The sequence below is a fragment of the Oryx dammah genome, unplaced genomic scaffold, assembly GCF_014754425.2.
Source record: "Oryx dammah isolate SB20612 unplaced genomic scaffold, SCBI_Odam_1.1 HiC_scaffold_27, whole genome shotgun sequence".
NCBI classification, from domain to species: domain Eukaryota; kingdom Metazoa; phylum Chordata; class Mammalia; order Artiodactyla; family Bovidae; genus Oryx; species Oryx dammah.
The window spans coordinates 130,359,327-130,385,147 of record NW_024070211.1 but is presented as its reverse complement, the minus strand read 5'-3'; the positions used below and the strand labels follow the sequence as shown (position 1 = coordinate 130,385,147).

At 45.2% G+C, this 25,821-nt stretch overlaps 1 protein-coding gene across 2 annotated transcripts; it reads left to right on the top strand.

Moving 5' to 3' along the window:
* On the top strand, nt 1–24,784 carry NEMP2 (nuclear envelope integral membrane protein 2). 2 transcript variants are annotated; one of them, XM_040227843.1, is made up of 9 exons: nt 1–219; nt 8,151–8,266; nt 14,599–14,830; nt 14,981–15,053; nt 16,378–16,471; nt 17,290–17,404; nt 18,958–19,186; nt 22,664–22,840; nt 23,544–24,784. In XM_040227843.1, the coding sequence occupies exons 1-9, from the start codon at nt 114–116 to the stop codon at nt 23,683–23,685; spliced, it is 1,284 nt and encodes a 427-aa protein (XP_040083777.1). In that variant the 5' UTR covers nt 1–113; the 3' UTR covers nt 23,686–24,784. The 2 variants fall into 2 exon arrangements, with proteins under 2 accessions (XP_040083777.1, XP_040083778.1); XM_040227844.1 differs by lacking the exon at nt 1–219 and adding an exon at nt 2,144–4,662.
* Nucleotides 24,785–25,821: the final 1,037 nt, after the last annotated feature.

The window sequence follows — 25,821 nt, the reverse complement described above, 5'->3', positions numbered from 1 at the left end:
GGGGAGGCGGGACCTCCGCGCTTCCCGCGCGCAGGCCGCGCCGCGCCATTGCCGCTACTCTCGGCCGAGGAACCCCTCCTCCCGGGGCCGCGCGCGGCTGACCCTCGAGCGGCATGAGGCTGCCCCCCGAGACCTGCTGGCTGCTGCTCTGGCTGCCGCCTCTGGCCGCGCAGCCCGCGGGCGCCGAGCGCGGGGAGGAGGAGGCGGCAGCCGTCTCAGGTAACCGCGGGCAGGGGCTGCGGGCGCGCGCCCCCGCTCTCCGGCCTCCTGTCGCCCTTCCGCCCTCTTCGTCCCGCCCACGCCCACGCCCCGGCCCGGCGGGGACCCAGGCTCTCCCCGCCCCGGCGGCGCGGAGCCGGGCGCGGGCGGCGTCTCCCTGCCAGGTTTCAGGCTCCCTCCGCGAGCGCGGCCTGGACTCTGCCGGGGACTGGATTTTAGGATTAGAAGCAGCTGCAAAGTTCATTCTGGCCCAGTCCCCAGGTTTTACAGAAGCAACCAAAGCCCAGAGAAGTTTTGATTTGTCCAAGGACATGAGGACAAGTCATTGTTACAAGTGATCCTTGTCTCCAGACTTTCAGCACAGGACATTTGTATGTATCAATTTAGGTCGAAAAATCTTATCCTATCTAGCTGCAACTTTGGACTCAGGGATGGTAAAAGCTTAGCTTTAGAAGTACACTGAAATTCTGCTACCCTGACTAGTTCCGTGACCTCGAGTCGGTCAGGCCACTACTGGTCCCGTGTAAAACACGGATAATAATATTTCACAGGATTGTCGTGATGTATAACGTGTGCACAGTCCCTGGTCCAGAAGAAACAGGAAATGGTAGCTGCTGCTGCTGCTGGTGTAGGCTATCTGTGGCGCGCACTCAAGATCCTGACTCCGGGCAGGGCAAGAGTTCTAACTTCAGTTCTGCTACGAGCTTAACATTTCTATTTCATTAATTTTCCCCATTAAATCCTTTAAAAGATTTCCTGGACTCACTGTCCACTAACTTCCCTTCATCTTTTTGCCCACCTTCGGTTGCAAGGGAGGCGACCAGCTGTGGGCTTATAGGTGGGGAAAGCTGCCCCCTTCTGGTAAAATCCGGATTGTCTATGAATGAAGGCAGTTACCAGATTTTCAGCTGGAGCTGCCAACTCCTGCTAATCACAGTGAGGTACTTGGGGGGGCTATTCTAGATCAGTTTTCATTGAATAGAAGTTTGTCAAGTGTTTACTTTGTATTGGGCAGTGTTAAAAGTGCTTTGATTGCATTATCTTATTTAATACCCATAGTAGCCCTATAGGGTGGAAACCATTTATATACGTATTTTACAGAAGAGGGGTTGGTAGTAAGAGAGGTAACCACTATATACTGATGAAAAAAATAAAGCACAGATCTGTCTAAGAAAGAGTTTCGGAGCATGGCAGCAGCTAGAACATTACAAATAGCCTGGACCAGCATCCAGAACTTTGATTTCTTTTTCTGTCGTTACATTCAGCCACTCACTTGTAGAATTACCTTGGTCCAGGCAGATAATCTTTAAGGGCCATAGTTTTCTCATCAGTAAAACAAAATCTTCTGTTGCTGAAGGTTCTCCAATATTTTCCTTACCGTTTTCTCTTTTTAAGGGAATATTTTTCTTTTTTTTTTTTGGCTTTGCTGGGTCTTTGTTACTGCTCAGGCTTTTCTCTAGTTGTGATGAGTGGATGCTACTCTTCGTTGAGGTGTGCAGGCTTCTCATTGTGAAGGCTTTTTTTGTTGTGGAGCGCGGGTTCTAGGATGCCTAGGCTTCTGTAGCTCGTGGGCTCTAGAAAGCGGGCTCCGCGGCTGTGGCACACAGGCTTAGTTACTCCGAGGCATGTGGAACCTTCCTGGACCAGGGGTTGAACCCACATCTCCTCATTGACAGGCAGACTCTCATACACTGTGTGCGCTACCTTTTCTTTACTTTTATCTGCCTCAATGAGCCTGTTGTTTTCCAGGTTTCAGCTAGTACTTCGTTTTCAAAATAGGGCCCAGCTATAATGAGAGATGATACTTCCTGTTCTAGAAATCTGTCTTCAATAAACACACACACACACCCCATCCACCCCCACACCCCCACTCCCCCAACCACACACCCACACACACCCACACCCACCCACACACCCACCCACACATACCCACACACACCCCCACACCCCGTTCCATGGAATGGAGAACATCCAGACTGAGGCCAGAACAGCTTTTCTGGCTCCCCATTTGGAGGAAAGTCAGTGGCAATTGATACAGGAGGGGCAGATAGTTGTCTGGCTGAGAGGAAGAGAACCTTCAAACCAAAAGTCACCAGGAGTTTGGAACTAGCAGGCAAGGTCCTTAGGGGTAGTTCAGGCCGCTGCAGTGAATTCCCAGGATTGAACCATAGTGATAGGCCATTTGAAACCACAGCTTTCAAATTCATCCTCGGGGAAGAAAATCAGTACTCGAAGTTAAAATCAGACCGGAGTGTGCATTCGTATGTGACAGTTTGTTTCATTCTCTACGCACCTTCTTGGAGAAATGAAGATCAAGATTCATATTCAAGCCAGGTTAGAAAAACAACAAGTACGGTTAATAGAGAAGTTCCTTTGTAACTTTGATACTACCTGCTAATTAGTTTGAATTTGAACTTACAAAATAATAGCCCCCAAAATCCTTCTGCCCTGCGAACTCTCAGGAGTTCAAATTTATTGCTTTTTAACTCGTCTCCCTCCCTTTCCTTATCCCAAAAGAAAAGCAGTCATATAGGCCAGATGGGGAAAGTGGCAGCCTGGTTTAATAAGTGATTTTATTATTCTATCATAATTTCATCTGAAGATATTTTTTCCCATAAGGGCATGTAAGGTTAAATTTTCAGAAGGAACATTGCTGAAATACTTTTACGTTGGAGATTGTTTAAAATCTGCAAACACCTGAAGAGTGTTTGTGCTTTTTATTTTTAGCATATTCTATAAGTAGGTTTAAGTACTGTCTGCCCTTTTTTGAAGATTTGACTGAATATTTTTACCTTAAAAGGTAAGTTTAGTTTATGACTAAACTCTTTAATTATATCCTTATACTTTTAGGAAAACTAATAAATGACAAAAGTAGTACAAAAGAGTAATTTTAAATTTATTGGTTGAAGCAACTGATGTGAAGCGATCTCTTTTATATATGATATGTAGTCCTAACATTAGATTAAATATTTTCAAATTGAGTGGTATTTTAAATGAACTAAGGAATCTCAGTGGTAACGGGAACCCTGACTCACATCCTTTGGTAAACAACTGAGCTTTGTCATAGCAGTTTGGGCACGCTGGCCAAAAGCCCACTGTTCTCTAGAAGTCGGGGTTATTGAAAGGTTCAGGAGAGCCTGCTGAGGACTGCAGGTGGTTAAGGAGGGCTGTGCTCGGTGGTGGCCTTGCTGGGTCGTCATAGTAAGGATGGCACTTGGGGTCGGTCCTGCAAATACTCCCAGGTGCTTGGGAACTGAGGCAGAGATGGGCCGGCCCACACTTGCAGACCAGTCTCCTGACTTGAATCAGGCTTGAGGAAGTGAGTACCCAGGTTACGGGGGTTGGGGGACACCCCCTGGGAAGGAGATGTGTTTTAGCTCCGGGGGCAGCAGCGGCTCTTTCTGGGCAGATGTTACTCTCTTCTGACCCAGTGAATGATTGTTTTGACGTTTGTATGAATCCCTGGAAGTTCCCTTTTGTTTTCTGGATTGCCTTGTAAGGAGATGTTGCTGTTATTGTGATATATTTCCTTTTGCCCGATCTACCACCAGGAAGTTCCAATGTTACCTGAATGAATGGGCAACGACCGAGGCTGCATGAATAAATGACACCTGCAGACGTGCCCGCAGCCTCATAGCCTTCAGTGTCAGGGCTTGAACAGGTGACAAAGTTCAGCTAATCAGTCAAGCTGGCTACAGTTTTTGTCCCCCGTCCCCACCCCGGTGGAGGTAGAGGAAGTAGAAACTGCCTAATGAAATGTCTCTAGAAGAAGATAACTGAAAGGAGCTGAGGCCTAGGAAAGACATGACCTTTATAAATCATCTAAAATGAAAAGATCTGGTTCCCTCTAGGAAGACAGTAGGCCAGCTGTGTTAAGAACCTTGGTTGTCAAAGTTACTGTCTTACTCTGGTCCAGCTAGTCCATGACTTAAGACTCCTCGGAGTGAACTCCCTTGGAGCTAGGGTTGCGGTTTCTTGCGGCTTGAGTTTCTAGCTCCTTAGGTAGTTAGGAATTCTTGTGTGGGTTGACTGAGATGCAGGCACCTCAGGAGACAGGTGGAAACAGTGAGAGCAGCCCGAGAACGTCACGAAATCATGATGTTCATGAAGTCATGATGAAATGCCAGCGCCTCATCTGTGATGTCTCCTGTTCCGTGTGAGTTCAACGTGAGTCTCACCTCCAAGGCCAGACGTTGCTCTGGAGAATTCCAGGGGACACGCTGTTTGCAACATGCTCTTAGCAGTGGATCTGTAGCTGTCAAAAATCAGGGCAGCCTGCCTCTATCTGTGCTTTCCTTAATCTGGTTGAAGGCCAGGTGACATGAGAGCGAGTGCTCGTCCTCCAGCTGGGAGGTCCCTTCCACAGAATGCACTGACGCACCGTGTCGAGCACAACGACGGCAAGCGGATTCCTACCTCTTGTCTGCCGCTGCCCTCTGCCTGGTGAGGAGAGAGAAGATGGTTCCCAGCTCGAGGGGTGTTCAGGGTTCGTGCCCTCACCCTGTAGTTCAGGGCACACGGATGCTGGGGTAGGGAAGGGGCAGTGGAGCCTGCAGGTTCTGTGCGGGGGGATGGCCCTGGTGCAGGCTGGACAGGTGTCCAGCATCAGGTTGCTTCAAGGGGAGCCTGGAGAGCACCCCCTCTTACGGTGCCAGCACTGGCCAGGCCCTTGTGAAGACGGGCCGTTGCAGGGAAAGAGCAAGTTGGCCAAGATGGCGTCGTCAGGCTGTCTTGTGCCTCGTTTTGTAAATAGTGATGATGTGACCGCTGAGATCACTTAAAGTGGTGCACGTTCACATCACAAGCTACCCGCTTGGCCCTGGGCTGCTTTTGTTCTATGAGCACATAGAAGCTCCACCTGGAGACGACCTTGTGGCTGCGTTGGCTGCGCTATGTCTGTGTCCGCTGGGTCAACCACGAGAGGAGAGAAGACAGTGTGTCTGCAGTTCCCCTGGCTCCTCGAGTTTTCTTCCAGCTTCCCTGCTCGTGTCTTGCCTGCCATGGGTTCAGCAAACAGCACGCACAGTGAGATACAGCGAGAGGGCCTTGCCTTCACTAGGTCAACTCTGCATGTCCAAATCCAGGCAAGAGTACTGGAGTGGGGTGCCATTGCCTTCTCCAAAATAACCCACCAGTCCTCTGCAATGAGAGCACACGTGTAAAAGGCGAGTACTTAAATGTGGGGCTACAGTAATGAAAATGCCGTGTCCCGAACTTCATGAAGGGAGAGTGTCAACTAAAAACTATGTAATATGAAGAGAAGAAAGCAGAGTAAGAAGGGAGGGGTTGGAGTGTGCCGTTTTAGACAGCGGGGTCCGAGAAGGCCTTGCTGAGAAGGGGACGTTTCAGCACACAAATGCTATCTATTGGAAGGAGAAACTCTGCCAAGATCTGGGGAAAGCAGTTGCAAGCGGAGGAAACATGCATGCAGGAAAGCTTGAGGTGGGGGCAGCTCAGCGTCCTGAGGACAGGTTGACCAATAAGGCCGGAGGGAAGGCTAGAGGTGCCTGGGTCCCAGGAAAGGAGAGCAGCTTTTGCTTTGAGAAGTCATTTGGGGAGGGGGTGGTTGAGCAGGTAAACGATGTGCTCTGTTTGATGTTTCTAAAAGGTCCATGTGCTGGTAAGAGGATAGGTTGTGGCGGGGAATTGAGGTGGTTCTGGGAGCCAACCAGCTCGCAGTCCTTTACATTCATCCAAGTGCATGAAGCCACCGTCTGCACGACAGGAACATTTACTCCTAAAGTCAAGCTATTGCACTGTACCCAGATTGCATCATCTTGCTCTTAGCTGAGGAGTTACAAATATCAAATGATTTAGGAGACAGTCTTAGGACCAAAATGAAAAAAAGCCTCAGTGGAAGGTAACGCTTGCTTGTGAAGCTCAGGCTCCACAGCACATTTCCTCTGCCCACTAACAAGCCCACTAGCCATCAGTTCCTATACTTGTGTGAACTGATCTGACCTGTGAAGTAGTGGAACTCTCTGAGAGGAAGGACCCTGGAAGGACCACAAGAAGAGCCCCTGCAGTGGGCACACGTGGCTTGAGGAGCAACCCTGAGGGAGGAACAGGCTGGAGTTCACGTTCTCGTGGTGGTCTGGTCTGCTGGGGTCTGCAGACCACTCGTCACCTGCCTCTCCCCCGCCTCCACGTGTGCTCCCTCTGCAGTGACAGGCAGGGATCCCCTCTTTTATTGGAGACTCCCAGCAGAAAGATCTCCGCTCTGGCTGACCGATTCCATGCGGTTCCTCACTAGTCATTAACGGTCCCCCTGTCCTTCCCCAGCTTTGGTGTAGCAGGCGGTTCTGGCTTCATTTCAGATCTTCCTGGAGAAACAGCTGATCACACCCTCCTTAGAGGAGTCGGGGGTTGGCCTGTAGTTTCTCTGTGTGCCCTGTTGACGTTCCATATTTGACAGATGTAGTGGTACCCTGTCCTGGGTCAAGGACTGGCTTTTGACTTTCATCTCCCTTTATTTGAATTCAGTAGCAGCAGCTGCAGAGTAGAATGAACCCCATTACTTTATAATTTGGTTGTGGCATTTTCTACAGTCGTCTGCCATCTGTAATGCCGCACTTGTCTTCTGTTTTACTGTGTTTCGCTGTGTTATATATTACATACTATATATTGCATATTACCTACAACACACTCATATGTACATACTGCACCTGTTTTGAGCCAGACTTCTCCTGTGCTCCAGACCTGTCATCTTTACCTAGTCGCATCAACCAAGCCTCAGTACATCTAGAACTGAACTCATTCCCTTTTCACTGGACAGACTTGCTTCTTCTCTGGTATTCCATATGTGGATAAAGGGCCTCACCGTCTCTCCGCTCACCAGAGCCATCAGGTTGCCTCTAAATTTCTGTCTGTGGATTCCACTTCCTAGGTGTTCTTTGATCTGCTCTTTCTCCCTCCTGCTTGGCTCATTTCTTACTCAGATTGCTTCGGGAGCCCCCACAGCTCCACTTGCCCTGCTCTTCCCCTCTGACATTGCACATGGCTTCCAGAATGCTCTTTCCAAGACAGGCCTGTGTTTTCTGTCTCCGCAGGTCCATTCCCTGCCTCTCCCCTGCGCAGTGCCAGGGAGCTGGCCTCTGCGGGCTTCTCCGCCCTCTGGCTTCCCACTGGGTCTGGCCGATGAGAGACTGGTCGGGGGTGGGGGCAGGAGAGGGCTGCCCCTGGAGTCCTGGCAGTGTCTGTGTCCCTTGGATTGCTGTCCTCTCAGGTCTAGCACCGCCAGTGACAGCGGGCCCCCCTTTGGCATCTCAGGCCTAGGAAGGTTGAAGGCTTTCTGTTGTTGTCAGCGCCTGGGAACGCCTGGCCACGTCTTCACTGAACTCTTCTCAGTTAAACCCTCTGGCATGTCAGCAGCTCCCTGCTGAAACTTTGTTTGCCTGAAATCCCTCAGTGCTCTGCTTTCAGCCAGAAGTCCGTGTTACTCACTGTAATGATAACTGCTGCGTAGCTCTCTAGCTGCAGGTGTTAAAATGCCCTCGTGTATTCCCTGCATTCCATCCTCGAGAATGGCTAGACCACTTCCATCGTTTCCCTCATCTCCGTGGATCTCTGCGCACTTGTCACCCCCACCCGCTGACTTCTAGGTCACTGCCTCCAACTGTAATCAGTGGTCCACTCACATTTCCTCCTCTCCGGGAAGCCTCTCAGTAAGTCCTTGCCCTCTCCTTCAAGACTGAAGATGTGCCTGTTCTCCTTGCTCTTACCGTCCTTCCATCTATCATATGACTATTCATATTAGATTGTAATATTTTTGTCTCCTGCTAGGCTGGAAAGACTGAAGGACTATAATTACTGCCTAGAAGAATTTAATGTTCATAAAGTATAAAACCAGCCATCATTAACCCTGTGGATGAAAAAGAAAGATTTTGGGCAATAATATATTTAGGAAATATATTCTCTTTTCCATCTCTCAGTTTCTAGGTGTAAAGCTTTGAAGGAGATGGATTTAATTAATGCTTCTCTGTCAGACTGTTACTGCTACAATCAAAATGCCCAAGTGAAATGGAAGTATATATGGTCAACTGTGCAGGTAAGAGCTTACTTTCAAATTATGTCTTAGGAGCAGAGACTTTAAAGGTACTATTTCAAGAGTAGAAGTAGACATAGAGCTTTTATATGACACAGAGCTATTGCCAGTAGGAAAGCTGCCTGGGGAATCCCACGACAGTTCAAGCAGAGGGATGTGGTAGAAGCATAAACTCTCTGTACTTTGCATCAGCCCTTCTTCATCCACTCCAAGTAAATATACTGTATGATGCAGCAAGCTTGTTGTTTAGACGTGGCTCAGGACAACATCCTCTCACATGCTTTCAAAATAATTGCTGCCTCAAACCTGTCTATGTGTATTACAAAAATTCTGAAGTTACCTATGATCTCACATATGGTCAAGATAGTCATCCTGGAGTGCAGAGTCAAGTGGGCCTCAGAAAGCATCACTACGAACACAGCTAGTGCAGGTGATGGAATTCCAGTGGCGCTGTTTCAAATTCTAAAAGATGATGCTGTGAAAGTGCTGCACTCAATATATTGTCAGCGAATTTGGAAAACTCAGCAGTGGCCACATTCCAGTTCCAAAGAAAGGCAATGCCAAAGAATGCTCAAACTACCACACAATTGCACTCATCTCACACGCTAGTAAAGTAATGCTCAAAATTCTCCAAGCCAGGCTTGAGCAATACATGAACTGTGAACTTCCAGATGTTCAAGCTGGATTTAGAAAAGGCAGAGGAACCAGAGATCAAATTGCCAACATCCGCTGGATCATGGAAAAAGCAAGAGAGTTCCAGAAAAACATCTATTTCTGCTTCATTGACTATGCCAAAGCCTTTGACTATGTGGATCACAACAAACTGTGGAAAATTCTTAAAGAGCTGGGAATACCAGACCACCTGACCTGCCTCTTGAGAACTCTGTATGCAGATAAGGAAGCAACAGTTAGAACTGGACATGGAACAACAGACTGGTTCCAAATAGGAAAAGGAGTACGTCAAGGCTGTATATTGTCACCCTGCTTATTTAACTTCTATGCAGAGTACATCATGAGAAATGCTGGCCTGGAGGAAGCACAAGCTGGAATCAAGATTGCCAGGAGAAATATCAATAACCTCAGATATGCAGATGACACCACCCTTATGGCAGAAAGTGAAGAGGAGCTAAAAAGCCTCTTGATGAAAGTGAAAGAGGAGAGTGAAAAAGTTGGCTTAAAGCTCAACATTCAGAAAACTAAGATCATGACATCCGGTCCCATCACTTCATTGTAAATAGATGGGGAAACAGTGACTGACTTTATTTTTTGGGCTCCAAAATTGCTGCAGATGGTGACTGCAGCCATGAAATTAAAAGACACTTACTCCTTGGAAGGAAAGTTATGATCAACCTAGACAACATATTAAAAAGCAGAGACATTACTTTGCCAACAATGGTCTGTCTAGTCAAAGCTATGGTTTATCGAGTAGTTATGTATGGATGTGAGAGGTGGACTGTAAAGAAAGTTGAGCACTGAAGAATTGATGCTTTTGAACTGTGATGTTGGAGAAGACTCGTGAGAGTCCCTTGGACTGCAGGGAGATCCAACCAGTCAATCGTAAAGGAAATCAGTCCTGAATGTTCATTGGAAGGACTGATGCTGAAGCTGAAACTCCAATACCTTGGCCACCTGATGCGAAGAGCTGACTCATTTGAAAAGACCCTGATGCTGGGAAAGATTGAGGGCAGGAGGAGAAGGGGACGACAGAGGATGAGATAGTTGAATGGCATCACCGACTCAATGAACATGAGTTTGAGTAAAGTCTGGGAGTTGGTGATGGACAGGGAGGCCTGGCATGCTGCAGTCCATGGGTCGCAGAGTCAGATGCGACTGAACTGAAGTGCCAGGAATTATTCTAAGCTCTCAGGGTCCATAAGTGAACAGAATGGATCTCTGCTCCTGTGATGTTAACACTCTTGGGAATGGGGTAGCTGGGGCGGTAGGGCAGGGCTAGCCGTATGTGTAAAAGAGGAGAAAATTATAAAACTGGTAAGGGCTATGAAGAAAGAAAATGTAGAGAAAGATAAGTAGAATGACAGAAGCAGGGGCAAGGTGCAGCATTGAAAAGAGCGCTTGGGGGAGTTCTCATCGGAAAGGTGAAGTTTGAGTACGAGTTCAGTGATGTGAGTCAGCCAGCAGGAAATCTGAGGAAAGCGTGTTCTCAGCTGGGGCAGAGCTGGGAAATCATCTTCGTCAGTGGGCACGTGATGCTGCTTTGTACCGTTCCTGATAATGTATACCACTCTGGTCCCTGGTGGCTTAGAGGGTAAAGCATCTGCCTGCAATGCAGGAGACCCGGGTTCGATCCGTGGGTCGGGAAGATCCCCTGGAGAAGGAAATGGCAACTCACTCCAGTATTCTTGCCTGGAAAATTCCATGGATGGAGGAGCCTGCTAGGCTACAGTCCATGGGACCGCAAAGAGTCAGACATGACTGAGTGACTTCACTTTCGCTTTCACTTTTGGTCACTTACTTAAGGTGGTGTTTATCAGTTTGCAGTTTTACTCCTACAAAATGACTATTTTCACCTCTGTGATGAATGAATATTTTGAGGGGATAATTTGAGACTAGGTATATATTCTGTTTCCCCATCTATTTCCCATGAAGTGATGGGACCGGATGCCATGATCTTCGTTTTCTGAATGTTGAGCTTTAAGCCAACTTTTTCGCTCTCCTCTTCACTTTCATCAAGAGGCTTTTTAGTTCCTCTTCACTTTCTGCCATAAGGGTGGTGTCATCTGCATATCAGAGGTTATTGATATTTCTCCTGGCAATCTTGATTCCAGCTTGTGTTTCTTCTAGTCCAGCGTTTCTCATGATGTACTCTGCATAGAAGTTAAATAAGCAGGGTGACAATACATAGCCTTGACGTACTCCTTTTCCTATTTGGAACCAGTCTGTTGTTCCATGTCCAGTTCTAACTGTTGCTTCCTGACCTGCATACAGAGTTCTCAAGAGGCAGGTCAGGTGGTCTGGTATACCCCTCTCTCTCAGAATATATTCTGCTGCTCATCAAACTTTCACCCTCTAGTTTTATTATCCATTGATGATGCTTGCTTAAATCAGTTATCATCACAGTGTTTATCAAATGGTGATTGGCATTCTTCTGTAAGGAAGAATTTACCTCTCCAGTTTTATTTGGATCCATATAGTCTCATGGATTGCCAGTTCATTCACTGGACTACAGTTCATTCCTTGTGTTGTTTATTTTCATATTCATATTGTCCTGGATTTGGCCAGTAAGAGCCCCTTCAAACTAGCTCCTATGACTTTTACCTTATGTTTATCATTATTTGAGCACTTCTTTACCTTCTGGCAAATAAGATGTTCCCAGGCTTACCCTGTGATTTCTTAGACGTAGCTCTGGAGTCATACATTTTCTCAGGAGCCTTAAATGTTAGGTGTGTTCATTACTACTGGGTATCATTGTCAAATGTGTGTGCACACACATACACATCCCTACTCCAGTACACATAACTGTTCTTTCCTTCCTTCCTTCCTGTCTGGCAAAAACCATGCATTCTTATCTCTCCAGTACCACTGGATTGTAGAGTCTTCAGCCTTTCCATCTCTGTAACTCTCTTCTTGGATTGTGAGAAACCAGGTTCCCATTGTCCTCAATATATTGATTTTTCTATTCCTAGAGTAATTTCAGAGTTGCTAAGCCATACTGTTGTGAAAAGCAAACTTAGTAACAAGAACTCAGCATTTGTTTACAGTGTTTCATCCTCATAGTTTGCACCATCTAAATACTAATGGGCTTACAAATCTAAATACCGTGCTCAGAAGTTACTTGGGTTCATGCATTCCCACCCATCTCCCTCAAATCTGGTTATATTTCATTTGGAATACATTTGTTCCTATTTGTTACCATTTCAGAATTTTTCCTCATCCTAGTTGATTTTATTGTCATTTTTTTTAGTGTGTACAATATTAAAAAGGTACAATATTAAAGGCCCGAAAGTCAAAACTACACAAAGATGTTCTCAGAGAAGTGTCCCTCCATCTCATCCCTCTAACCCTTTCCCACTCGATACATGCAGGGAATCAGGTTTGTTATCTTTCCTGGGTTTCTTTTTGCAAAAGCAGCAGTGAGACATATTTAAAAGCCATGAGGCTAAGCAGTGAATTTAGATAGAGAAAAGGAAAGGACCAGTGACAAACTGGGTCAGTTTGCTATCAAGAGGTTGGGGGGTGGAGAGGGTGCGGGGTGCACCAGAGGAGAGAGAAGGAAGAGCAGGTTGAGGAGGTACCCTGGGAGCGCCAGGAAGTGCGACAGGGAGGAGGTGGGGAGGGCCCAGCCCTGCCGGACTCTGTTGATGGGTCAGATAGGATGACAGGGAGTGCGTTGACCATCCAGTTTAGCAACATGGAGGTCTCTGGTGACCTTGTCAGGGGCAGCCTGTTGGGAACGAAAGCCTGACTGAAGCGGCTAAAGACAGAAAGAGGGGAGAGGAACTGGAGAATGCAGAAAAATTTTATTTCAGTAAAAGGAAGCGAGGAAAAGGGGTGATAGCTGGAGGGTAAAAGGAATCAGTATATATATATGTGTGTGTATATATTTTTTTTAATGAGAAAAATACTGGCATGTCTGTAAGCTGATGGGAATGGTCTAGTAAAGTGGGAAGAGGGTAAAAGGAAGTCAGTATATATATATGTGTGTATATATATTTTTTCTTTTAATGAGAAAAATGCTGGCATGTCTGTAAGCTGATCGGAATGGTCTAGTAAAGTGGGAAGAGGTTCTGGTGGGATGTCCTTGAGCAGCCGATTGGTTCGGATCCAGGGCACAGGTTGGGAGCTTATCTTTAGAATGGAGTATGTCAGTCTCCTTGTGGTAGAAATTTCCTCTGAAATGTACAAGCCAGAAGCAGAGCACTTCCCTGCAGGCGCTGACAGGTGGGGAGATATGGGGATAGGAGCCCGTCCGGGTTCTCTTCGATCTCTTCCATTCTCTGTGAAGTTGGAAGGATTCTCAGCCAAGAGTGAGGAGGGGAGGAGTTACTGGGGTATTGAGGACGGAGAGCTGTGAGGTCGGGGTTGGAGAGAAGGGAAGAGTGACCGGACAGGAGTGTGTGGTGTGACGGCAGGCAGCCCTCTGGTCCCACTTCAGGTTCCCAGACACGGGTTTGAAGAGAGAGCACTGCTGGTTTTCCAACACAGTGGTGCAGATGCAGAAGTGGGAAAGGTGGAGGGTTGAATTTTGCGAGGGAGTGTGACAGAGCACGAGGGGCACAGACGAGGATGCATGTGAGGGAATGTTTCACGATTGATCGTGGAACTCAGCGGGAAAAGAAGGGGCTGAGGCCATCCAGGGTGCGGAGGAGGGCAGAGAGGCGTGATCAGTGCTGGGGTCCATGCTTGCTGGCAGCTGGGAGTCAGCAGGGCACGCTGGAAAGATAGGTGGCGGTTATCTAGTGGGGTACATTTCATGCAGCCTGTATTTGGGGCTGCAGTTTGGGACTGACAGGATCTAGCCCGTGGCCGCGAGAGTGATTACCTGAGGGGTGTGGAGAACAGGAGCTGTAAGAGGGGAGAAGTTCGGGGAACCAAGAGGCCAGAATATTGGAAGGACAGGATGTGTGTATTGTGTAAATTTAATCCCAGAGACTTATAGCAGGAAGTAGTATTTGGAGAGCAACGGTGAGCCAGGAGCTGAAGTCCCCAGAGGTTTGGGGTGTAGGTAGACAGATCGTGGGTGATGCCACCTGATGCCGGAGATTCAGGGCTGGTGCTCTCCCCTTTTCAGGCTCGCCCTCTCCTTGGACAAAGAAGAGAAGGATAAAGGCAGCAGCAGAGTGTCGTTTAATGGTCCCTGGGCTGTTGGCCTCTGCTCGGCATTCTAGATGGCTCTTTGCTGCAGGAGTTGAGTAGGACCTGGGGTCGGGTCCCTCTTCAGAGGACTTGGAGACAGAAGCCTGAATTGCATATGCTCAGCTGGCCCGGAAGATAGAAATGTTTTTTCTCAGTCACAGTGGGAACGGTGGAGAGACAGATCCTCTTCTCATGAGGTTTATAACCCAGTAGTTGGTGCCCATTATTTTCTCTCATCTGTTTTCATGCGGCCTTTGGTCACAGTAACCTGTTAGAAGAGGGCATTAAATCAACCACAACTCAGGAAGAAGCATCCACTCTCAGAAGTGTCTGTGCTCCCGTATGTGTTGGCTAAACCAGAAATCCAGGTCCATCCCTGGGATCAGAACGTGACCAAGTACACTGAGTGTTCTTTACTCAGCCAGTTCTGGGCTCTGTTTATTCCTTTGCTCATAATTTTGAGAAGCTGATAAGAAGTTTTAACTTCTCTGTTTGAAAATTTGTTGATTCTCGTTTCATAGGTGAAAATTACCAGTCCAGGCCCGTTCAGTGTTGTATATATCACAGAAAGGTATAATTGCCAGTATCCAGAAACCATTCTCTCCATCATCAGATGTATGATTCATAACTTTTGGACACCAGAGGAGTCTAATGATACAACCATAATCATCCATCCATACGGACAGACTGTCTGTTTCTCTGTGAAGCCAGCCAGGAAGCTATTTATCTATACAATACATGTGAAACAGAACAGTAAGTCTGTTTTTATTATACGTGATTTTCTGGTTCAGCTTTTCTGGAGTGACATTTCAGTAAGTTGCCGGTCTTTCACTAACTGCATTGACACAGAATCCTTGTTTGTTGTGTGTCTGTGTTTTTGTTTTGTTTTTTTTTTTGCTCCAGTTGTGGATTTCAAGCTCGTCTTTGTGTTTGTGGTGGGCATCTTCCTCTTCTTTTACGCAGAGACCTTGAGTCAGTAAGTATTCATTTTTACAGTCTTAATTTCGTGAGTCTTAAAGGGTAGAACAGGAGGATTCCCTGGTGGTCCAGTGGTTAGGACTCTGGGCTTCCACTGCCAAGGGCCCGGGTTCAGTCCCTGGTCAAGGAACTGAGATGGCATAAGCCACAGGGCATAGCGGGAAGGAAAAAAGAAGAGTTGGACGCGTTCGACCTTGTGCTAAACGTTTCCATACTAGTTGTAGTTCCTGCTTTAGGTTTTGCCAACAAAAGGTCTCAAGATAGTTTTGAAAAGGTTTTTAAAACCAGTGAGAGTTATTTGTATAACATGGTATGTTCCGGTTACACGGTGCTTTCACATGCATTATTTTGTATCAGTATACGTTATTTTAATTGGTCTTAACAACTGTGTGAGCTCTGGATTATTATTCTCATTTTATGGATGAGAAAACCAACATCCATCATCACAAGACTAGTCTTGCCAGGGCTGAAATTCATACTCAGGTTTTCTCATGCCATGCCTTTCTCTCTTATATTTGTACCACCTCCTAGATTTGTGATTCTGATACAAAAGGTTGAATTTAACATATTATCCGGATGCTTTGTTTCTTATAATTTCTTTTTCGAAAAATTTCTTTTCAGTAATATTTTACTTCTTGACTTGCTATTCTGAACATTGTTTATTTTTGAGCTTTTTGTTAGAGCTTAACAGTGTGTATTTAATGTCCTCCATGGTCTTAATAAACTATATGTTGCTTGCATAACCTGAAGAGTGAAGCTTGGATTCAGAGGAGCTGGGCTGCAAGCCTGAATCCTTCCAACTGGCAGATACTGACTTGAGGAAGGACTTTAACTTCTTGGCGCCTGGGTTTCCTCCCACTTAAAACTGAGACATGGATAGATATTGCACACGGAGTAGGAAATGGCACCCCACTCCAGTATTCTTGCCTGGAAAATCCTGGCAGGCTACAGTCCATGGGATCACAAAAGAGTTGGACATGTCTGAGCAATTGAGCATACACGTAGTTCCTATACAGGGCTATTGTGAATGCATGTAAAGCTCTCAGACAAGTGCCTGCCGCATGATAGGTGCTCCAGTAATTACTCTTGGACCAGATTCTGAACACAGAAGATAACTCAGACATTCTGTTCTGAGTCAGTGGGAAGCTATTTACCATAAATTTCAAGTAGAGATTTCACTTTTTAAGAGTATGGGCTATAATTAAAGCTGCCATCTTAGTTTTTCCTCTTAGTATTCTTTATGGCTTCTGTTGAATTCAACGTTTCTAATATTGAAAGTGTGACTTGGCATTTAAATGACCTTTTTCTGCTTGTCTTGACAGAAGCCCTCTTTTCTTTTACTCTTCGGGGACTGTGCTAGGTGTTCTAATGACATTAGTCTTTGTCCTGTTGCTGGTGAAAAAGTTCATTCCTAAGGTAGGTATATCAGGTACAGATGAATTAAAAAATGGAAATCATGATCTCATAAACATGAAAAATTGATTAAAATTAATTCATGTTTATTATGACAGTTCCTAATTTCTGCATTGTATAAACTGGCTTAAATCGTGTCTTTTCTTAGAGATTCTGTTTTCATTTGCTACAGTGTGTAGGTTTCAGTATTACCTTTTGGCCATACTTTTTTTGAGACCCTTTTATCTTCTAGGTAGTGCATCTTTTTTATGAGTGATAGGGACTCATCCTATGCTGAATGAAAATTTCTCTTGGCATAGTTGAGGAATGTCATGATGCTGAACCATCAGGGCCTTGAACAACAGTGTTGCCACACCTGGGGGTTTCTTCATCATTATTAGTTCCCCCAAAACACCTTCCATAAAAGAATGGCCTGCACTTAGTTGAGAATACTTATGTATTCGTTCAGGATGCTAACGGTGGGTTTACTCTGATGAAAGCCTACAACACCAGCATTATTTTGAGATAAATTTATTCTTTAGAACAATGTTTCTCCAACTGTAACGTACATGCAAATCACCTGGGGTCCTGTTGAAGTGCAGTCTCTGACTCAGGAGTCTGCTGTGGGCCTGAGAATCTTAGTTACCACCAGATTCCTAATGACATTGAAGCTGCTGGTGCATGGACCATACCTTTAGTGAGACTTGAGAAGAGTGTCTTGTCTTGACTTCAATGTAGTTTGATATACAGATTTCAAATAGAAAGGGTTTTGTTTGTTTACTTCTACTTTTATGAGAGTGAATGAACCAAAAACCATGTGATTTATTTTCTTCCACACACAGTATAGCACCTTTTGGGCTCTAATGCTTGGTTGTTGGTTTGCTTCAGTGTATATTCTGGGGCAGCTGATGGAAGAGCTGAAGAGACTGTGGTATGAAAGCAGAATGTGTGTATTAGGTAGGTAAAGATTTAAAAAATACAGTCTGTTATTGGTAAAGCTGAAAAGTACAGCCAGGGGCCTCCTCTTGACATACGCTCCAGCATTCAGATTTTCATTGTGAACTAAGGAGAAGAACTGTTAAAAATAATATTTTATTCCCACAGTCGGTGGTTTCAGTTCGTTAGATATCATTTTAGACTATTTCTCTTTGACATTCTTCCTAGTTTTCTGCTCTGGTGATCAAAAGAACAAAACAGCACTTGCCCTTTTTGACTGCATATGCTTTTAAATTGCAGTTAAGCTCTAACCACCTCTAAATTGTAATGAAAAAATTGCTCTAAAATGTGACTCTTTCTTTTTCAGGGTATTTATTACAAAAGGTAAGAAATTGTAAATATAAATGACCAATGAAAACTTGACTTTTAGAAACAGAGAGACTTGTTCTTGTCATTTAAAAGAACAAAAATATCAACTTTTTAGAGTGTTTTAATTGGAAAATAACAGAGAATGGGAGAATCCATTTTCTCCTAACCTCTTAGTGCCGAATTTCTCATATAAGTACACCCACCCAAAGCAAAAGCAATCGATTTTTGTTTCACTTGAAGCTTTTATGTTTTTAGTCCATTTTTCTTTTTATAGTGAAGTATTTTCAAAGTAAATTACTGGTGCTATGGTGTGTTTCTTTAAATACTTGACTTAATTTTTCTATAAGGCAAGAACATTTTCCTCTATAGTTCAATTACTAAGTCTTGAAAAATTAATAGTTACATAAGATTATCTGTTACCTAGGCCATGTTCAGGTTTCCTAAACATCCCTGATGTTTGGTTTTATAAGGTCAGATATAGTCCAGAATCACATCTTGCATATATTGTGTCCCATAAGTCTCATTTCATCCATAACAGGTTTCTGGTTTGGGGTTTTTTTCCCCCATCTCAGTGATATGCTGAAGAGACCAAGTTAGTTGCCCTGCAGCAATGCTCCACTTTCTAGGTTTCTCTGATTATTCCTTTGTGGTATAATTTAACTTGTTTCTCTCCTGTATCTTACATAAGCTGGAAATTGGGTCTGGAGACTTGCTTAGATACAAATGAAATGCTCACTGAATACCTAAGAGGTGATGTGCTCTCGACCTTGGCGCACCACTTGTTCCTCTGTTCAGAGCACAGAAGCCGAGCACCAGAATGCAAGGGTGATATCCCTTCCCTGTGAAACCACACTTTGATTTAGTGATTAGAAAAGTAAAAATGGGTTTTGTGGCAGACTATGACGTACACTAAGGCTTATTCCTGACCAAAGCAGCTGTGATAACATCTGTCCTCTACAACTCTGGGCCAGAAAACAGGTATACTTATAATAATGTATTATTATACATCCTTAAGTACTGCAGAGGCCACCCAGCACTCACAGGGGAGGAATAACTAGCCCTACATGCATTTTTCAGCTTCACTGGGGAAAGAAAAATGCAGGTGTTCTGATATGTTCTTAGCTCTAAGTCGCGACTCTGCCAGGTTTTCCCCGTAACTTTGCAAATTTGGCGTTAGGTTATCGTACATCTTTCTGCTCTTACAGGCTACGTCTTGACAGTTGGCTGTGTCAGCTTTGCTGTCTGCTACAAGCACGGGCCCCTGGTGGAGGAGAGGAGCGTGGTGCTCCTGGCATGGCTGCTGCGGCTCCTGTCCCTGCTGCTGGTGTACTTGGGGGTGTCCGCGCCCCAGTTCGCCTGCACGGCCGCCCTGCTCCTCATCCTGTCGTCCGGGAGTCGGTGCTATCTGCCGAGCGCACTCGCCTGTGTCGGGAGGTGTGTGGCCTCTTTTCTTTCCTCCATCATAAGTTTGATGTTTTGCGCTCTGGTTTTATTTATTCTTTGGGGGAATTTTTTGGACATGTCTTATTTGATATCACAATTCACTCCACTTGATCTGGAGATCTCAGATTTCCCTCTGAGAAGGGGGTGGTTAGAGAATGTAAGTGCCTGATCCAACCTCCATTGCTAGCCGTCGTTAATCTTCCAGAGCCACCGATGACCAGGTAATGACGGCTCACCCAGAATTCACTAAAATCAGTGACAAATTACTTGGGCATGGCGTCACCTAACAGTTCTACTTTCATTCTACATTTCCTTTCTTTGGGGCCCAAGGACTGCTTTGGGGCTATTTGTTGTGCTTACAAGATACGAGGGAACAGAATTGAGTAACAAATTGTTGAAAGTTATAATTTATATAATCAGGGCTTTCTTTTTTCTTAGGTTTTAAGATAAGGCTTAAATGTCCTTCAGCCATGGAGTCTGAGCCCCTGTTTTGTGCCAGGTACGCAGGTGAAGGAGTGGCCCCTACCCTGGCGGTGTGCTCGTTGAGACACAGGCATATTGTTGCTAGTGCAAGTGTTCAGATAGGCCTGCCCAGGAAGTATGCTTGCTTAGTCACTCAGTTGTGTCCAACTGTTTGTGATCCTATGGACTGTAGCCTGCCAGGCTTCTCTGTCCATGGGGATTCTCCAGACAAGAATACTGGAGAGGGTTGCCATTTCTTCCTCCAGGGGATCTTCCCAACCCAGGAATTGAACCCAGGTCTCCTGTGACGCAGGCAGATTCCTTACCACTGAGCCGTTGGGGAAACCCAGCCAGAAAGTGTAGCATGTTGGAAAAGTTCAGGAAAGTTCCTGGAAAAGAGACTCATGGGCTAAATCCTAATGAATCAAAACAGCCAGATGAATAAATGTAGGAAAGGCCTTCCTGAAAGGGAGAAAGCCCCGTTTGCTACCATCCCAGAGCAGGCGAGTGAGGTGGGTGTCCACCAGGATGTGGAGGCCTCGCAGGCAGTGCTCGAGAATCTAATCTGATCCTGTACATGGTGGAGGCACTGCCCTTTCTGCATTTCAGGCAATGCACTCTGACTGTTGCCCGGACAGGAGTTAGAAATCAAATGCTTGGGGCCCCAGGAGGTACTGAGTGAAGGATTCCGAGCAGAGGGAAGGCACTGGTGAGGATTGTGCAAAGTCTGCAACACTGCCCCAGAGAAATGGGGTCGGTTACCACTCAGCTGGAGCTGATGATTGCCATTTGGGAATATGGGCCTTGCCAGATCACCTCATTTTCTAGAAAAGCTGGGAACATGGATCGAATGTCAAGTCTTACGATTTTTAAATGTTGGCAACTAACTAATATGAAAATAAAAACACAATCAACAAGCCAGAATCCAAGCAGAAGCCACAGTCACTCACTGGGCGGTGCGATGGGGCCCGTCTGTCTTCGGGTGCAGAGGGTGGAGGTTAAGGGCAGGTTTGGGGGCGGGAGACCAGTCATCAGACGTCACAGTGGTCCAGGCAAGAGGTGAGCAGGGCCTGGAGCAGGGCAGTGAGAGCAAGGCTAGAAGAGGGAGTTAGTGAGTGTTCACGAGGTGAACTTGACTGTGAGGAGGAGACTGTGACAGCTGATAGTTTATGGATCTGCTGACTCCACGGGTGGTGACGTCACAGGGTTAAAGAGGCACCAGAGGCAGGGCAGGGCCTCTCTGCAGAGGATGCTGGCAAGGCTGCTGCCAGCTGCTTCTCTCTGCCTTGTCTCAGAGGCAGACGGTGACTGGGGCTCTCAGGGATCCCTCTGCCAGGAGGGGACTGGCCGCTGCACACCCTTGAGGCCTCGCATCCCTTGTCTGGCTTGTGGCCTGAGGAGCCCAAGAGAATTCCTTCCACTTTCCTGGCCAACATCCGCCACCCTGCCGAGAGCCGAGTGTGTTCTCTTACCTGCACAGTGATGCTCTTATGCGTTTGCTGTGCGTTCTCCTAATACAGACCTAACGATCAAAATGTACCGTAACTTCCTCAACTTTTCATAGTGCTGGTGAGTAATGATTTGAAGGATTAGGAAATAAAAGAGGAACTCACAGGGTAAACAATAAGCCAAAGAAATAATGCTTTGAATGTATAGTACTGTCTAGTTTACAAAGAGCTGTTTGAATACATTTTGATAATATATGGTTATTTTATCTCTGTTGAACACTTACTGTAGGCTGTTCGCTGTGCTAAGCATTCGATACAAAGTAATATTTTTCATCTGTCTAGTGCCCTCCCGAGGTAGACGATGTTGCTTTAACTTTTTTTCCATGTGGGCGGAGTGAGGCTCAGAAAAACGGTGAAGGAGCTGCCCGGCTCACACAGTGGGTAAACCTCACAGCTGAAACCGTGTCCCCGTCTTGTGCTCCGAGCTCGGGCATTTTCCTCCATGGAGACCAGACTAGGTGTTCAGAAAAGGAGGAGGAAATAATGTCAGTGGTTCTCTAATCCAGCTTATCAACCACGAGCTGCAAAAGTTTAAAGATTTTCAGGCCCCAAACCTCAAGAAAACAAACATACGTTAAAACACCTCCTGGTGACTGTGTTGCTCATTTGTATTTGGGAATCTTTGGTTAAATTTTAAACCACCTAAAACATTTTTTTAAAACTCACTGATAAATATACGTGTTAAAACCTCTTCATTATTACCATTCTTTATGAGATTCTTCTCTTTAGGACTGTTTTGGTTGGAAAAAAGTTCCGATCGTGAGCCCCCTCTATATGTAGCAAAAGAAAAATGATTTTAATATTATGAATTACTGTGTGTACATGACCCTTGTACTCAGGGGAAGTGTGTTTACTTCTTCTGAGGTTAGTCAGCGTCTCCACCACTAGGTGGAGGCCATACCCCGCAGATCTTCCCAGCTTCTCTGTTTAGACTCGGTGGCAAGTGATTCTGCTGGGTCTCCATAAAAGGTCATTTCAAAGGTTTGCTGCTGTTGGTGCCCAAGAAAATCAGCAGGGCAGGCAAAAAGAAGCCAGGTTTTAAATTGCCTGATTTGAAATCACCGAGGAAGAAAAATACAGTTATGTCTCTATCAGAGATTGATGCTTAGGACTTCTTGGTGATCCAGTTGTCTAAGGCTTTTGCACTGCCAATGCAGGAGGCCCAGGCTCAGTCCCTGGTTGGGGAGCTAGATCCCACATGCCACAGCTAAGTGAGACCCCATGGGCTGCCATGAAGCTGCCACAGCCCCCCAAAAAGGATCCTCACTGCCTTAGGACATTATTTCAGCTGGTCCAGGAAGAGGGGGAATGTACAGTTAGGCCCAAATTACTCGTTCTATAAACCTCAATTGGGATTACAAGAGAAATAAGTATAGTATGATATAGAGGAAGTTAAGAATTATTACTTTCTAAGAAATGTATTTTTATAAATCTTAAGAGTTGAATTGAGCAACCAGATATGGCCAGGAATCTGGCAACCAAATGCTGCCTGTTTTAGGAAAATGAAGAAATGGTTTACATCAGAGAAGCTGGTGGTGAAGTTTCTTACTGAAGACGAGTACAGGGAGCAAGCTGATGCCGCCACAACCTGCGCCCTGGAGGAGCTCCGCCAGGCCTGCCGCAGCCCCGGCTTCCCCTCCTGGCTGGCGGTCTCCAGGCTCCAGGAGCCGAAAAAGTAAGCCTTGCCCCGCTGCCCACATCAGAGCTGGGGTGGCGTTACCCCGGAAGTAACATGACAGTTTGGATCAGGTGCTTAAGGCTAGAAACACAGCTTCCCGGGTAACATGACATGGAAGCTATCAAGCTTCTTTTGTTTCAGTGCTCTGCATTGCACCATAGAACTGCCAGGGTCGGAGTAAATGTTGATCTGATGTATTATATAGGGAAGGCCATAAAGACCACTCATAGGAGAAGGGAGACAGAATGGGATGCGTCATTTGCTTCTCATGCTTTACGGGTGGAAACTCATTTATAAAGTTCACCAAGAAAGAAATCTCTGCCCCAGCCTCTTTTCTTTACTGTTTTTCCTTCTTCATTGCTTTATCCAAACAGCAGTGCCCTCAAATTAAAAATCGAAGGGGGAAAGACACTAAAGTAGTGAATAAATAATACATTTAATAAGAGAGAAAAGGAATTAGAAAACTGGAGTGGGTCTGTTTAGTCGCACCTGGTGCCTCCAAGTCTGCCTGCTTCCTGATCCTTCCCTGAGCGTCTGGAGGAGCACATAGCCATTCTTGTTTTCACACCCACTGTGCAAATGCCATCCTCTACTGATGCAAAGCCAAATTTAATTAAGGGGGATAAGCAGCCAGGGAACATGATATCTTCCAAATAAAGCTTTCTGTGATAACATTAACTTTATTTAAAATAAATACTAGGTTTGCAGACTTTGTTCTGGGAGGAAGCCACTTGTCGCCTGAAGAAGTGAGGCTCCATGAGGAACAATATGGCCTTGGGGGCGCCTTCTTGGAAGAGCAGCTCTTTAACCTGAGGACTCCTGACAGTCTGCCTGCACAGTGACTTCATCCTGGACAAGGAAGTAGGCATGCGCAGAGATGCAGAACTGTTCCAAGGAACAGTGGCCAAAGCATTCGCCACAGAGAAACATCGAACCATACGGGAAAGGAAAGCTAAACTTTATTGAAGATAAGTGATCCTTCTTAGTCAGTTCTGTGTATTGTCCTGTAGGTGGCCCCTGAGATCGTGTGACGGTCATTGTCACTTTGCTTGAATGAAGACTCTTGTTAGGAACAAGGGAATCGTGTTGATCTTCAAAGGTCCAATTAATGTGAATAAGTTCCTTGTCAACTCCAGGGCATTAAAGCGTCTCTTAAACCCCAGAACCTGCAACAAAATAGTGCATTGCTCTTCCTGTGTGTTATCAGTGTAAGGGCTGGAAGAGACCTGGGATATGCTAGACCAATGTTTTCCAAAGTGTAGTCCACAGGATGCTACCGTGTTAGCAGGTAAGGGGTCCTGAGGTCAACCAAGATGGATACATGATTAGACAAACGTACTGCAGGACTTCTCAGAGCCTTAAGTAATGCTAAGGCCTGTTGTGTGAACCTCCTGAAGAGGGGAAATGGTGTGTAGCAGTCTCTGACTAAATTTGAAAACAGAACCCTTCTGTTTCTTGGACAGAATATTCCTTGGACAGAATGTTTAGAAAATGCTGATGGTGGAGGAATGGAGACTTGGAAAAGTTAAATAAATTATCCAAGACCACAGAAATTTTTAGAGGCAGCCCTGGGACTAGAATTCCAGCCCTACTCTTTCCTGTGATTCAGGTAGAGGAGACTTCTAGAAGCAAGCTGAGGGGCCATCTCTCCACAGCCTTGGGTCTTACAATATTGCTGACCTGTTTTTTTACTTTTTAATAATACCCAAGTAACTGATCACTTCAATAAAGAGAAACATTTCCTAAGGTTATATTTTAAAGTTTTGGCAGGACTTTTATAGACATATATTAAAGATTAGAGGTTAGAATTACTTTTCTAAATTTTTTGTGTTGTGTTGAAATTGTTGAACTACTTTTTGTATTTCTTTGTATGTTGAAATTTAACCTCAAGTTTACTGGCCTATTTTTTAAAATTGTGTAATTATATATAACAATTTCCTACAAAACAGATTTGTGTTCTTCCTTATAGAGAACAAATCTTTTTCTTGGTTCATGATGTTAATTCTGGAGTGAAGTGAGGGACTGATTGTGAGCTTTGACCCTGAGGAAAAGAGGCCAAAACATAGGTCTGAGGAAAGATCTGGACGTGGCACCACCACCCAAGGGTTCAGATGTTGTTGAACTGATTCTCTTTAAGAATCAAATTTGGACTCTCTTGCTTTGGGGGGCCATGAGGAGTAGCAGCATAAAGAATAAGACATCTCCCGTCTCTCATCTGCATTGAGTAAAGGGGTTCTGCCCTTCTCAGGTGGTTGGCATGGGTTCTGTGCCTCATGCCACCGTGGGCGTGCAGCTGGGGAGCACAAGGGAAGCTTTGTTGTGTTCCTGCTTCCACAGGCTGCCTCGTAAAAGCTCACTGTTGCTAGCAAATTGGACTGTTTGACACCAACATATGTGGGTGAGATGTAGTGTAGGTGGCCATGTTTGAATAATCACATCATTCTATATTATTTTTTAAAGGTTTTAAAACATATATCACAAAAATTGCTTTGCAAACTAATAATACTCAGGGCTGGATTACAAGAGAGTATCCATCTGACATTTAGGACAGTATTTGAATTCATGACTTTTTTTTTTACTCTAGAAATTTAAGAAATTTTAGGTTTTAAGAGGTTTGGAATATTTGATATCTAGACATGTGAAACAGTTAAGACCCCCAGAATGGCATCAAGAAAAGACATAGGATCTTACATTTTTCTGTATGTGATTATTACTCCAGAGTTAAGAGAAGTACAATGTTTAAATTACTTTTTTTTTTTTTTTGGTCCAACTGAAAGAAGGATCCTATGCAAAAATGACAGAATGGATGTAGAATTTTGAAGACACTTGCAGTGAGACAGGTATTTTTAGCTGACCCTAAGAGCCAGATGCTTTCTGTATTTTTTTATTTCCTCTTTTACATATTTTTAATAACTTTTATTGAGATATAATTTATATACCATATAGTTCATGTATTTAGAGTATACAGTTCATGATTC

What these genes read in the sequence shown, in the direction of transcription:
- NEMP2 (XM_040227843.1), top strand. Translation starts at nt 114, where the DNA reads ATGAGGCTGCCCCCCGAGACCTGCTGGCTGCTGCTCTGGCTGCCGCCT. An exon ending in ATATATGGTCAACTGTGCAG is followed by an intron (nt 8,267 to 14,598) that starts GTAAGAGCTTAC and finishes CTCGTTTCATAG; the next exon opens with GTGAAAATTACCAGTCCAGG. An exon ending in AAGCAGAATGTGTGTATTAG is followed by an intron (nt 17,405 to 18,957) that starts GTAGGTAAAGAT and finishes CTGCTCTTACAG; the next exon opens with GCTACGTCTTGACAGTTGGC.